This window comes from Podarcis vaucheri (genome assembly GCF_965113315.1).
Source record: "Podarcis vaucheri genome assembly, chromosome: 3".
Taxonomy (NCBI): Eukaryota; Metazoa; Chordata; class Lepidosauria; order Squamata; family Lacertidae; genus Podarcis; species Podarcis vaucheri.
In genome coordinates, this window is record NC_138761.1 from 55,646,374 (window position 1) to 55,660,567 (window position 14,194).

Sequence of the window (14,194 nt, forward strand, 5' to 3'; positions counted from 1 at the left end):
ACGGTGGTTAAGAAGGTGAAATATCTAGGGGTTAATTTAACATCTAAAAACTTGAATCTGTATAAGGACAATTATGAAAAATGTTGGTCAGAAATTAAAAAAGATTTAGAAATATGGTCAAATTTGAGATTGTCAATGTTAGGCCGAATTGCAGTGATTAAGATGAATGTACTGCCTAGAATGTTATTTTTATTTCAAACTTTGCAGATTATTGACAAGATGGACTGTTTCAAGAGGTGGCAGAAAGACATTGCGAAATTTGTCTGGCAGGGCAAAAAGCCCAGAATAAAATATAAAATTTTAACAGATGCAAAAGAAAGAGGGGGATTTGCCCTGCCGGACTTAAAATTGTATTATGAAGCAGCAGCATTCTGCTGGCTGAAAGAGTGGATGCTCCTCGAGAATACAGATATCTTGGACTTAGAAGGTTTCAATAATGCATTTGGCTGGCATGCATATCTATGGTATGACAAAATCAAAGTGCATAGTGCCTTTAAAAATCATATTGTAAGGAAAGCGTTGTTTAATGTTTGGATGAGATACAAAGATCTGTTGGAAAACAAAACCCCTAGATGGTTGTCACCCTTAGAGGCTAAGGCCCACAAGAAAGTTAATATGGAGGTCGGATGGCCAAAGTATTGTGAGATCTTAGAACAGGATGGAGAGAAACTGAAATTAAAGAGCCATGAAAAATTAAAACCCAAAGTACAAGATTGGCTCCACTACTATCAAATAATGGAGGTTTTTAAACAAGACAGGAAAATTGGCTTCCAGGTGGAAAAATCAAAACTTGAGACAGAATTGTTAGAACCCAATATTAAGAATTTGTCAAGAATGTATAACTTGCTGTTGAAATGGAATACACAAGACGAAACAGTTAAATCAGTTATGATTAAGTGGGCACAGGACATTGGTCATAATATTATGTCTGCTGACTGGGAAAGGTTGTGGAACACTGGTATTAAATTTACGGCATGTAGTGCTTTAAAGGAAAATGTGATGAAAATGGTCTATAGGTGGTACATGACCCCAGTTAAGCTAGCAAAAATTTACCATTTGCCTGATAACAAATGTTGGAAATGTAAGGAAACTGAGGGTACTTTTTATCATCTTTGGTGGACATGCCCGAAGATTAAGGTTTTCTGGGAGATGATATATAATGAAATGAAAAAGGTATTTAAATATACCTTCCTTAAGAAACCAGAGGCCTTTCTCTTGGGCATTGTCGGCCAACTGGTGCCAAAAAAGGATAGAACTTTTTTCATGTATGCAACAACAGCAGCAAGAATACTGATCGCAAAGTATTGGAAGACACAAGATTTACCCACCTTGGAAGAATGGCAGATGAAAGTGATTGACTATATGACATTGGCGGAAATGACGAGCAGAATTCGTGACCAGGGAAAGGAGACTGCGGAAGAAGACTGGAAGAAATTTAAGATTTATCTTAAGAACTATTATAAACTTGATGAAGTTTAGAATGTCGAGATTTTACAGAGAGAAAGGGTTGCAGTAATATAAGATTAGATTAAGAAAGGACTATGATGAATTAGGATGGGAAAAAACATTTATATGTTGCTATAAAACTTGGACATGAGGATGCAGAAAGGGGAGGTATGGGGAAGTCCGAGGAAAGAAGTTTATGAAAGGACATTTTGAAATTATATTTGTTTGTTTGTCTGTTTTTCTTTTATGTTTGTTTGTTATAAAAACTCTTGTAAAACCAATAAAAATTTTATAAAAAAAAAAAAGAAAAAGAAAGGGACAGTCACCAGATTGAGAAGAGGAAGTTGCCAGTGCCAAACGTATTTGTGGAATTCTGCTTATTATATGGTTAAAGTAAAAAGACTTTGGTTCAGGGAGACCTGGGCTGAAATTCCTATTTAAAATACAGAACTTATTGGGCGGATTAGTCATCATTGTTCAGTCTCAACAATTTTGCAGTGTTCTTGCAAAGTTAAAATAGGATAGTCCTACATGCAGAGGAATGGAAAGACTCCCTCAAATATAAATTTGCATTCAGTATTATATGCTGTGGCAAGTGGGAAGAATATCAAAGACCATCATGAGTAAAAAGTCCTCTTGTAAGTACCTGGAGAGCAGCAGTGGCACTCAAAGTGGGTGAAGTAGCTGCAATACAGTCCTCCCACCAGCTGGGGCACTGCACTTACCAGGATATGGATGGGGCCAGGCAAGCTGGCTGTCAAGGTCAGGGAAGTTTTGGTTTGCAGCCAATCTGGAGATTCCGTGTTTAAAAATCACTATTATTATTATTATTATTATTATTATTATTATTATTATTATTTCTTTTTGATTTATGTGAAAATATTATTTCACAACCTATTAAATTAAACAAAGAGATAAAGATGAAACAGTTGCATCAAAATGAAAATTAAACCTACACACATGTGGGTACAATAATTATTATTATATTGGCACATTCTGACTAGAAAGAAAAAAGTCCTAATCATATGCTATTTAGATTTCTGGTGTCAAACCCACCCTTTTAGAATGATGGGCACAAATCAGAGGTAAGCAATGTAACGCTCCACTGACAATCAATAAGAGATATTTAAGCAGGTGCAACACTTTCCTGTGGAAATTAATAGCCAGCAAAACACATTGATTTCACTTGGCTTGTGGCCACTCATTTCATCTCTGCATGTGCCTATTTCCAAACACATGTTGTGAGACTAATTAATTCCATGTAAACAACACAACTTTCGCCTGCCAGTTTTTCAGACGCTTTCATTGCAGCGAAGAAACTGGAGTTAGAATACAGCAGCCGTGGCCAACCTGGTGTCATCAAGATATTTTTGAGTAAAACTCCTATCGGGCCCAGCTAGCCCTGTACACTGGAGTTGGACTCTAAAACAACTAGAGAGTACTAGGTTGGCAAAGGCTGGAATACAGGTCACATTCATGTTTATAATTGCCGCTTCTGCTGTTCCATTTCCGTAGCGTTTTGCACATCTGCTGTTTTTTGGGGAGCATCCTCTGGTCACTGCCACCAGGAATGGTACTAAGGACCCCTGGGAGGTTGCCCCCCCCACCCTACCCCATCTCCCAAAATAAACCTCACAGCAAAGAGAAGAACCTTAAGGAGAGACCTGACAGGTCAAAGGCAAACAAAAGCATGCAAACAAAATGCTGTTATTTTAGCATCCACTGCCCTAAGAGTTCTACTGAATGGGGTCATAATTAGAGACCCACCAAGTGTCTCGATTTTCCAGGGACAGTCTTGGAATTACAGAAGCCGTCTTGGTTTCTGATTTGATCCTTGACTGTCTCGCTTTCCCTTTGGGAGTCCCTATTTTCATTGGAGAAATGTTGGAAGGGATGGACTAGGATGTCCCTATTTTCACCTGAGAAATGTTGGAAGGGACGTAATTATATGCTTCCTCCTCCCCTCCCCCCGAATAATTTTTATAGTTTTCCATGTAAATTCAAGATCAACATATAACTACAGTAACTTGTCCAGTGGTACATTCTTATTAAGTTTCATATGCAGTACACAGTACACAAGCAATACGTTTATTTATGCATTATCAATTCAAGTATCCTCTCCACAGAGATTCTGGTTAGGGTGGTATAATTATAATCAAGGATTTCGCCCTCCAGATAAAGCTGAATTCCAGCTCCTGTCAGCCGCAGCTTGCAAGGCCTGGTCATGCATGATGGGCGCCAGCAGCACACAGAAAAGGTGGAGTGGCTTTGTGGCCCTTCAGGTGTTGTTGCCCTTCAGCCAGGGCCGTCTTACCCATAGGCACTAGGGATGTGGGGCACCCAGGCGCCAAGCTCTCAGGGGCACCAGACCGAGAATCCAGGGCCCAAGAGTTGAGTCTGTGGAAGGGCCCGCCCGTCGGTCGGAGTGCCACATTGGACTCTTCTGCTGCAGGCAGCTGCAGGTCGCGAGTTTGGGGGCGACCGAGCCAGCAAGACGCTGAGGCAGCTGGCTGGCTCCACCCTCCTGCGCGCCTGGGACTGGGCAACCAGGGGGGCACAAGCGGATCTTTGCACCCCGGCGCTGAGGAGAACCTGAGCTTACAGGGTTAAACAGCTCAGAGTGTGCGTCCTGCCTACTGTGGGGCGGGCGAGTATCACCACTTACCCCAGCTCCAAACCACCACAGAACTCCCCATGACGCTGGAATTATCTCAGAGGTGCTGCATATGCTTAAGACAGCCCTGCCTTCAGCACCTCCCATCATCCCCTTTAGCACCACCAACAGGGGGCAGTGTGACACACTAATGGAGATGGGAGAAGAAAACTAGATTCACACATACACAGGGAGGGGGGGGGATTGCTCCTGTACATTTTGCTTCGTATCTCAGATTCTTTAAATGTTAGAAAGTCAGTATTTTTATATCGTGTATCCACAGCAGTGACCAAAGGAGGAAGGACCACTAGGAGGAGCACAGAGAAGAAATATTTTGATGCATCTGCAGCAGCACAACTGGACGTCCTCACCTGCCCCAGCTGCAACAAAACACATCTCTCTCACATCAGTCTCTACAACCACAGCAGGAGCTGTAGCCGTCCAACAGCTTGACCTCACCCCCAAATGCACATGCCTCCATTGTCTCCTGGACTGCAGACTGATGCCAGCAATCCAGTCCTTTCAAAAAGTTAAACCTGGCAACGGCTCATAGGGGGAGAGGGAAACCGCTTCCCTTTGCCCACTCCCCTTAGAGAGACACCCACAATCTCCAGTACGGTGGGTGGTTATTACCAGGGAGACGATCTTTTCAGTGGTAATGTGTCGGCTTTTCTTTGGCTTTTTAAATTTTTGCTGACCTATTTTATTGGATCACTTTGATATCACATGTATGCTGCTTTTATACATTTGCTGTTCTTATGCATCAGTTACTTTATGTTTTTTAACTGTGATCTTGTGTTTGAAGGGCAGGGTACAAATCTTAATAAACACGCAAGTAGGCTGTTAAAAGCATGCCCCTGTTTATGACTGTGAAATGCTGCGGCAGATGGGAGAATTACCCTTTGCAAGCACTTCCTTTTCTAACAAGCACAGCTTCTAATAGGAGACGGGGCTTAGTAGCAGACTGTTCGGTTGTGCAGAGGTTTGATTTGAGACACCTAGTGGCAGCCCGAGTGCAATGCTAAATTGTTCATTTCTTCTGGGTCTTTGACATTTGTCTCCCTGTATTTTTGCAAACGCGTCTTGACCCTACAGCTACAGTAGACTAGGAATCAAAATAATTTAAACCGCATGTGAAATAATAGTCATGTTTTTGCAAGGTCAGCACCCGCTTAACTTTACACAATGTAATTAGCCCTACACAGGCAAAGTATGAACCAGCCTTGCACTGGGGCAAGATTATTTTCCAGCGCTGGGGGAAAAAAACTTTACATTTGAGCAAGGTGTAAGACTGGGGTGCGGAAAGTCAGACCTGGGGTCTAAATGTGACCATCCAATCCTCTCTAATGGGCTTGCAGGACTCATGCACTGTCCCAAGGCCATGTCCCTCATTGGCCTTACTTCGCACACTTCTCCTGAGAGTTTTGTTTTTGCCTAGTCTGATAACACCTTTGCTTATTTGGGTGGAAGATGGAGAGGGTTGGGCAAGTCTGTGTAGAAACTAGCATCCTGGGCAAAGACACAGTTCATGTTCATTGCCCTGCCCACTTTTGCCTCTGACCCCGCCCACCACTGGCCTGTGGCCTGCTGGGAAGTTGCTCAGAATGGAAAGCAGCCCCTGATCTGAAACAAGTTCCTCACCCCTGGCATGAGAGAAAAAGTGGGAATGAAGTTACTATGGAGTGGAACTTTTATCCCCAACCCAAGACCTTTACATAGATAAGACGTGTGCACTCTTTCCCCCCCCCCCGCCCCCCGGGATATCCTTCCACTCACTTCAGTCCTCCAGCTCCTGTCTCTCATCCTGAGGAACCCTGAACTGAGACAAGCAAGGAATTCCATAGCTATCACTGCACCACAGAAGGGAAACTTCTGCAGAGATCTGAGAATTTGTAATTATACGAGTCTTTAACAAACAAACAATAACCCTCCCCACAAAGCAAAGTGTTCTAGTGTAAGAATCGACTCAAATGCTTTCAAAGCCATGTGTGATAAACTACAGATTTTAACATTTTAGGCAGAAGGAGGGTTACATAAATTAACTGAGGTTACGTAATAATAAGAATTACTCACTCTCTGCATGAGCGAAGCGGTGCTCTGAAAATCTGCCGTTTGCATTGAGCAAAGGGCACAACCTAACTTCCAGCTGAGCAAACTTAGCAGCATGATCCTATGCATATCTACTCAGAACCAAGTTTGACTAAGTTTAATGGAGCATATTTATTTGATTGCTTAATGTAATACATTTATATACCACCTTTATCATCCAGTAATCTCAAGGCAGAGTACATGGTTCTCCTCCTCCCCATTTCATCCTCACAACCACCCTGTGAGGTAAGTTAGGCTAAGAAATGGTGACTGGCCCAAGGTCACCCAGTGAGCTTCAGGGTTGAGTGGGGATTTGAACCCTGATCTCCCAGGTCCTAGTCCAACACTCTAACCATTACGCCACACCGGCACTTGCAAGTAAGTGTGCAAAGGAATGGAACCAGGCAGTGCAATCCTAAGTGGGGTCAGGAAAGAGCAGCATGGCACCAGCCTGGGTAGAAGATGAGGGTGCAATTTCTTATAAATTTTCATTATTCCAGCTCTAGGATGACATAGCTGAGCGGATCCTATGAGCTGGCCCTTCAGGGTATCTGGACCCAACACTGCTGGTGCCCCACCTTTAAATGCTCCATGTTGCTACCGCTAACAGGATAATCACCAGTAGCAGCTTTCTGACAACATAGGCAAACCTGGGGCCTGCACAGTTGACCCATCTGAACCGGTAGTATTCCTCACTGCCACCAGAGGCCAGTAGAGAGCCAACTATGTGATCCTGACCACAAGTCAGTCGTCAGCATTGGGTTACTGGAATTGCAATCAGTAAATTTTTTAAAAGACAATAAGCTCTTCTGTTATTGTTTCAAAAATCAAGTTGCTGTATTTTTGTAGCGTTGGCATGACTTCACTTTTTATTTGTTTATTTGTTTATTCAGACAACTTATATACTGCTTATAGTTTAGCCGGGGAAATTTCTAAGCAATTTCCAATGTAACTTAAAACATAAATGAAAACCAAATATAAAAGATACTTTTGAAAATCCACATAAAATACCAGTATTGACAATGAAATAGGGCATCCTCTAAAGCTTGATCAACTTCATCCTTACAACAAAAAAATCCACATTTTAGAACACAGTTAGCAACGAAAATTATCCTCAGAACAACCAAGTGAAATATTTCAAGGGAAAATCAACTAGAAAAATAAAAATTGCACATTTTAAAATCATGTGATCAATAACTAAGAAAAAGAAAAAGAGACTCACTCTTTCCAAATTTCTACTCAACAAACCAATCCAATTAAATTCACATCTCTCTATACAATGATAAACACAAATTAATCTAATGGCAGCTAAATATAACACTCCACACAGTTCCACTGAAGCACACTGTCACGCCAGTGCCCACACATCAACCAATGTACTCAAACTTCATTCATTTAGCACATTTTCTAATCACACTATCTAAACTCTGAAACCACTAAGCTTGATTTGATCTCACATTCTCAGTCAACAGTCCACTCACATGTCTACACCAAGAGGCACAGACAAAACCTGGACAAACACTGGAATACAAAACAAGTGATAATACACAAATACCCGGGGGGGGGAGGGACTATTAATTCCATGTGTTCACATCCAATAACTGTAAAAGTAAGAGCTATGATTTAGACATGAGTTTATTGGCATAATTTGATCTTGTTGTCACTCTAGTTTTCTTTGATGATGAAGAAGAGTGTGATATGAAATATTTTTTACAATGCAGCAATAAATAATAGCAAGAGACACCTGAATATATTTTAATGAGCACCACAGACCAAGAATTCTAGAAATTCATAGAAAATTAATTTTCAGGCATCCTCTGCTTTACTTGCTCATGACTCACTAAAGTCCTACAAGTTCTGTCCCCGAACTGTCAGTTTATGCCCAATCTCACCTGTCCTGACTCCACCCGTGCCCAGGAAGCCAGAACTTTTTCAGTAAAAAAAATAGCAACCCTATTGATTACTTGCTAGCTACCAAGGTGCAAGTCCCTGTGCTGTTGGGATCTGGTTTTAGACTGACATGCTCTCAAGCAGGCGGAGAAGGGGAGGAGGAAACAGAGGGGAGTCTTAATAGGGGAGCATGGATAGCCCCTTTCTGCCCCAAATTCAGCCACTTGGGAAAGGGGAGCAGGGATGCTGGCTCTGCCCCCTCCCTGCCAGACCTAGGGGCAGTTTTGAGCTGCCAAGGGAAGAGGTGAGACAGGAACCTGACCAGGAGGTTGCGGTCTTGTGACCTAGAACCAGCAGCCACCTTTGCAGATGGGAGCAAACCCACCTGCCCCGAGAGAGCGTGTGTTTGCAATCCTGACATTTCCATATGGCAAGCACGTCTCATGAGTGAGCATGCCAGGGCTCATCTTTAGAAGCTTGGAGGGTGGAGCATGGAAAGTTGTTGGGACATCTTCATTGCTTCCGTCCAGTTCTGAACTTCTTGTTCTGCTCTTGAACCCTTGAACTGGGACTTCTGAGCCTTGTGCCTGCTGCTGAGCCTGTACTGTTACATGCTTGAATAAAGATCCCTTTCTTACTTACAAGTAAGAGCTTCTGCTTACATGTTTTGGAGCAGGAGGTAGGGAACTTACTGAAGCAAAATTTGTTTGGTAGCATCAAACCTATGTGAGCACACAAATGCAAGTGAAAACTATGGGACTTTTGCATGCCTGGCTAGCAGGACTGAAACATAACATAACTGCCATTCCCATGGAATTGCATGGCCCATAAAGAGATACCAGAAATATTCTGTGATGAAAAGAATGCCATCCCATTCTGGGAGTCCAACATTTCTTAACAGCAGCACGGCCTGAAGGAACATCAGGTAGGGCTGCCATATTTCAAACAGTGAAAATCCGGACAGAAAGTTTGTTGAGTGTTTTTGTGCCGTACATCTGGATTTTCACATGCATTGTTTTCTGTGCTACCACTCACCACAGTAATTTCAGCTTTTCATTCTTACTTTTGAAAAGGATGCTAATATTTTTCAGAAAGGAAGTGGAAGCACTGTGGTTGCCAAACTACGCAGTGTTCTTTCAGCACAGTGAAGGTCTCTTGAACTTTGTCAGATACAGGAAAAGGAGTCGAGGGAAAGCGTGTGAAGCCGGGCTTCCTGACATGCAGATCAATCTAACAGCTCAAGGAGGTGCTTTCTTCAGTGGTGTCCCGGGGTGTTGCTTATTGCCAAGAAGCAGAACTGCCTTGGAATGTCTTTGATGATCAAGTGTAGGCAAAGTGCGTGTAAGATCAGGCCCTCTAGATGTTGCTGGACCAACTCCCATCAGCCCCAGCCAGCCTGGCAGGTGGTCAAGGATGCTGAGACTTCCAATCCAGCAATATCAGGAGGGCCACAGGTTCCCTATGCCTGTATTAATTGATGCCAATAGCAGGCAAAGCTCATGTGGCTCCCCACTCCTGCCACAACTTGCTCCTTTGTTACCCTTTTTATTCCCCAGACAGGAATCTTGTGCTACTAACTGCTGCCCAACAGGTAGAAATCCACAGGAGAATATTGGCCCATCACTATGCAGCCTAATGAGGACTGATTGTGCTCAGTGGTCACTGAATGAAGAGTGTCTGTTACAGGATAGCTCAGTCAGTTAGAGCAATTGACTCTTAATCTCAGGGTTGTGGATTAGAGCTACACTGCAGAGGGTTGGATTAGATGACCTTTGTGGTCCCTTCCAGTTATACAATTCCATGATTCTATGATGGAATACAGTAGAGAGAATGATTGCATCCTAAACCTATCTATTCTGGATTTTCATTTCAGCTAGATCTTAAACAACAGTGGAGTAGAGGGTTATTGAGTAAAATCCATTTGATGAATTAACTAAGATTTCCTAAATGAGAAAACATCTTTACCAAAAAAGAAAGAAAGAGGAGGGGTATTAATTTCTGGATTTGACTCCAGCAGGGATCAGGAACCTACGCCCCCAGATATTGTTGGACCCCAATAAGCCAATGTGCATGGATAATGCAAGTTGTAGTCCAACAACATTTGGAAGGCCACAAGTTCCCCTTCCCTGGTCTGCAGTAAAGGAGGCTAAAGCTGCAAACCTATAGACATTTACTTGGAAAGACCCCTCCACACACACTGAACTCAATGGGATGTACTTCTGAGTAGACATGCATAGAACTGTACTGTTAAACACTTAAGCCATCATCCATTATAACATATGACATCTGCTTTGAGAACAATCAAGACTACCCAGGAAGGCACCCAATACAACAGGCAGTAATATATAAAAGTCAGTGATTCATGCATGTTGTTTTGCACGGAATGCTGAATTGCCCATCTTTCCAACCAGAGCAAAGGGCTGCTTGCTTCAGAGCTGAATTCACCTCCCAAGCCTGATGGATGAACAGAAAGTTCTGGGAAGCAAGCAAATATTTTACACAGAACAGATTAATCAGACTCCTAAATCCATCCAAAGCAAAGGCAGAACACTCCCCCACCTCCACCACCTTGCTAATCCCACCGGTTTATCCAAAAGTATTTTATCTTTAATCTGCCCATCCATACGCTGCAAATCCTGTGTTAATGTGGTGGATCTGGGCCTCAGCGCAAGACTCTCAGGCTAGAGCTCTCCAGCTAAAACATTCCATCAATCTCTGGAGTGATTTATAGGCTACGGGGTGAATGGGAGGGGCAAAGGGGAGGATACACCAGTGGGAAGCCCAACAGAAGCTTGCAAGCCACAGCAAACAACCCTGATTCCAGAAAGGCAGCAGGAGCCTGGAGGCAGGAAGAAAATATCTTTGAAAGGGTTACAGGTGTTTTAGCCATAGGCTCCCCAAACAGGACATTCCATATTATATTATGGCTCTCCAGCGCTCCCCTCCCTGGAAACCAATGTCCTGTTGCTCACTTCCAAAAGAAACAGTTCTCAAGGAGTTGAAAAAATGCACAGGGAAAGGTTGTGTGTGTTTTTTTCCCTTGCCACATTTATTCGGTCCATTATGATTTAGGACATTGTGTCAAAAGAAAGCAACTACTAGCCAATCACACAAACTTCTGCCTTAGGAAATCAGTCGTGGTGCTGATCACGTGACTCATTATGTTAGCATCGTTGAATTATTGTTCATTAAAAGCAAGGGAGGAAAAGCCTGCAAATTAGCTGGGGTGGTTCCCCCCCCCCTTTCCTGACATAGACATAATGAGCCTGCGCTTATTTTCTTGAGAATATGTCTCGGTGCTTCGACGAAACTTGCTTCCAAGGCAAGTAATCACGGCTTCAGGTTCAGCCCCCTTGTCTTTGCAATTACCATCAACGCCTGCCGTCAAGGAACTGGCCCCGTGGGCAAGTTGGGAGCTCAGAATTCCTGCACTTGGCTGCGTGTGGAACTTGTAGCAACACATACAGCTTACTTCTCCCATTCCTGTAAGGCAGGAAGGTGGGGGAGCAGAATGCACTGACCCAGGGGAAGAGAAAGTACCAAGGAACAGAGGGAAGGAACCACATTATAAACACAAACAGAAGCCAACGCAGGGAAAGTGAGTTTACGCAGGAGTTTCTACAGAGTCACGCCATTGGTGCATCAAGCTCAGCATCACCTACACGCGCGGGCAGCGCTTCTCTGGGATCTCAGGCAGGGTTCTCTTCCAGCCCTACCTGAACATGCAACCTGGGACTTTCTGCAGGCCACAGCCCTGAGCCACAGCACTTCCCGTCTGCAATGGCAATCGTGAGGGCAAGCCTCCATTTGTCACGCTAGTTTCTCTGCAAGCATCCGGAATGCATTTATCATCAGATGCTCCTCTACAAAGGAAGCTGCCTTGTACAGAGTCAGACCATCTAGCCCAATACTGTCCCACACTGACTGGCAGCAGCTCCATGTTGCCTGCCTGAACGTCTGCCTGCTCTTTCCCCAGAGCTCAAAGGGAACTGCTCTCGAAGAATTGCAATCTTTGCATTCCAGAACAAGGCAGTTCCCTTCCCAGACGAAGGGCTGGGATGCTCTGCGGCAGCCTTTGCGAACCTGGCACACGCACACCCCGAAACGCTTTAATAATAATATTTTTATTATTTATATGCCAGCCATCCGACTGGGCTGCCCCAGCCCTGATGGGAGTTGTAGTCCGAAGCCTCAGGAGGGCGCCAACTTGGCAAAGGCTAAACTGTAGCAGATTCCAGTTAGGTTTTTTTTTTTAATTGTGTCACTGGGCGATCAGCGGCTGCGGGGAACCCCGAACCCTATAAGAGGAGCAGGAGGAATCTGAGGGGCAGGTGGGGATGAGGTTCAAGAGCGAAAAATGCCTCGCCAGTGGGACGTTTCGTTTTGCGCTGAAGCTGTGGTTGACTTTCAACAGCATTCCCCACGTTTTGTAAATGAAAAGATTTTCCTGGGGAAGTGAGGCTCTGACTAGATCACCTTTCCCGGAATACACAGACAAGCGCGACGCCTGAACCCTTTCCCCCCTCCGCCACCGAGGTGCTTTTACAGGGAGCCCAGGCTAGACGTGGATCCCTGCCCCGAGGGCTTCCCAATATCAGGAGGGGAAATAATCGAAGATGGAAAGTAGATAAAAGAAATGTAGACGGGGATCCCTGCCCCGAGGGCTTCACAATATCGGGGGGGGGCGGGAATCGAAGATGGAAAATAGATAGAAGAAATATAGACGGGGATCCCTGCCCCGAGGGCTTCACAATATCTGGAAGGGGGAAATCAAAGGTGGAAAGTAGATACTGTAAAAGAAATATAGAGACGGGGGTGTGGGGTGGTTAAAGTTCTCCATTTATCATGCTGGATATGGGGAGGGCTGTCCCCAGCATTAAAACGCAGAGAGCACCCTCATCGCCCCCTTTTCGAGGATGGAGACCCCCTCACTGGGGAGAAATCAATGGGATGGGAGGGGGCCGTACCTGGTGCCGCGGAGTGGAGCAGAGCAGCCAGGAGCAGGAGCAGCGCCCAGGACGACAGCAGGAGGATCCGCGGAGCCGGGCCGGCGGCGGCGGCAGCAGCCATGGGTCCGGGGTGCGCAAGGGTCCGGGGTGCGCGGGGAGGGGGCTCCGCAGTGCCAAGCCCGCGCCGAGATGGCCGTGCAGCTCCCCTCGGGTCCCAGCGGCAGCGATCAAGGCACGCTCCGTCGGTGCCGCCGTCGCCGCTCGCCGCTTCTCTTCATTGCTGCATCTCCCGAAAGTTCGCCGTTCCCGCGGCTGCGCTGCCTCCCGCGGGTCTCTGCCTTGCGCTCGCTCTCCCCGCGCCCATGTCTCCCCCTACTGGCCGACGGCGATATCGCCAGCACGGTGGCCAAGAGTCATCCTGAACAAGATTACCGCTAGGTGGTCGTAGGATTTGGGGCTGTACCAACTCAGGCCGCAAGGGAGGAGAGGATAGGCTGCAGTGTTGCTCGTGGAAAAATAAATAAGCGAACAAACAGACGCCTTGCAGTTGGGTAAAGAAGTATATCGGAAGAGGGCTGAACCGCCCTGAGACCTCCGGGTATAGGGGCGGTATATAAATTCAATTAATAATAATAATAATAATAATAATAATAATAATGCCCTCCCCCACTCTCAAACGCTGACACAAGGTTAGCAAGTGAGCAGGAGGGAGCAGGGATTTGAACCTACGGTTTCCCGATCTCACCTCTGCCACTGCTATATCACCGAGGTGGTTTCCAGTGTGTCATTCATGTGCAAACCATAAATGTATGCCTGCACAATTAAAGCATATTAAAGAGCTCTGTCTCCCTAGCACAACAAATCTACTTCTTTTTAAACTTATTGTGGTTTGGAAAGTCATAGGGAAATGCACTGAAAAGTGTGGGGTGAACAACTGGTGACTAGGAAGATGTACAAACACCCAGCAATCACCCAGAGTAAATGTGGGATGGACACTTATTGCTGTATAATCTCCCCACCGATAGGGTTGCCGTATTTCAAAAAGTAAAGTTGTTGAACTTTTTTTAAGCAAGACCCCAAAATTGTTGAGCGTTTTGGTACAAAAATGCCCCCCAAAAGGAGTGATTTTGACTTGCCTAAGATCCAGGATAAAGCGTCGCCTTTGGGA

At 44.9% G+C, this 14,194-nt stretch overlaps 1 protein-coding gene across 1 annotated transcript in view; it reads right to left on the reverse strand.

Annotated features, from left to right (window-relative positions):
• FNDC1 (fibronectin type III domain containing 1) overlaps positions 1-13,310 on the reverse strand; it is a 96,090-nt gene extending 82,780 nt beyond the window's left edge. Inside the window, exon 1 of the mRNA XM_082215173.1 lies at positions 13,045-13,310. Within this exon, the coding sequence (XP_082071299.1) occupies positions 13,045-13,147 (103 nt within the window). The 5' untranslated portion in view covers positions 13,148-13,310. The remainder of the gene's footprint in view (positions 1-13,044) is intronic.
• Positions 13,311-14,194: the final 884 nt, after the last annotated feature.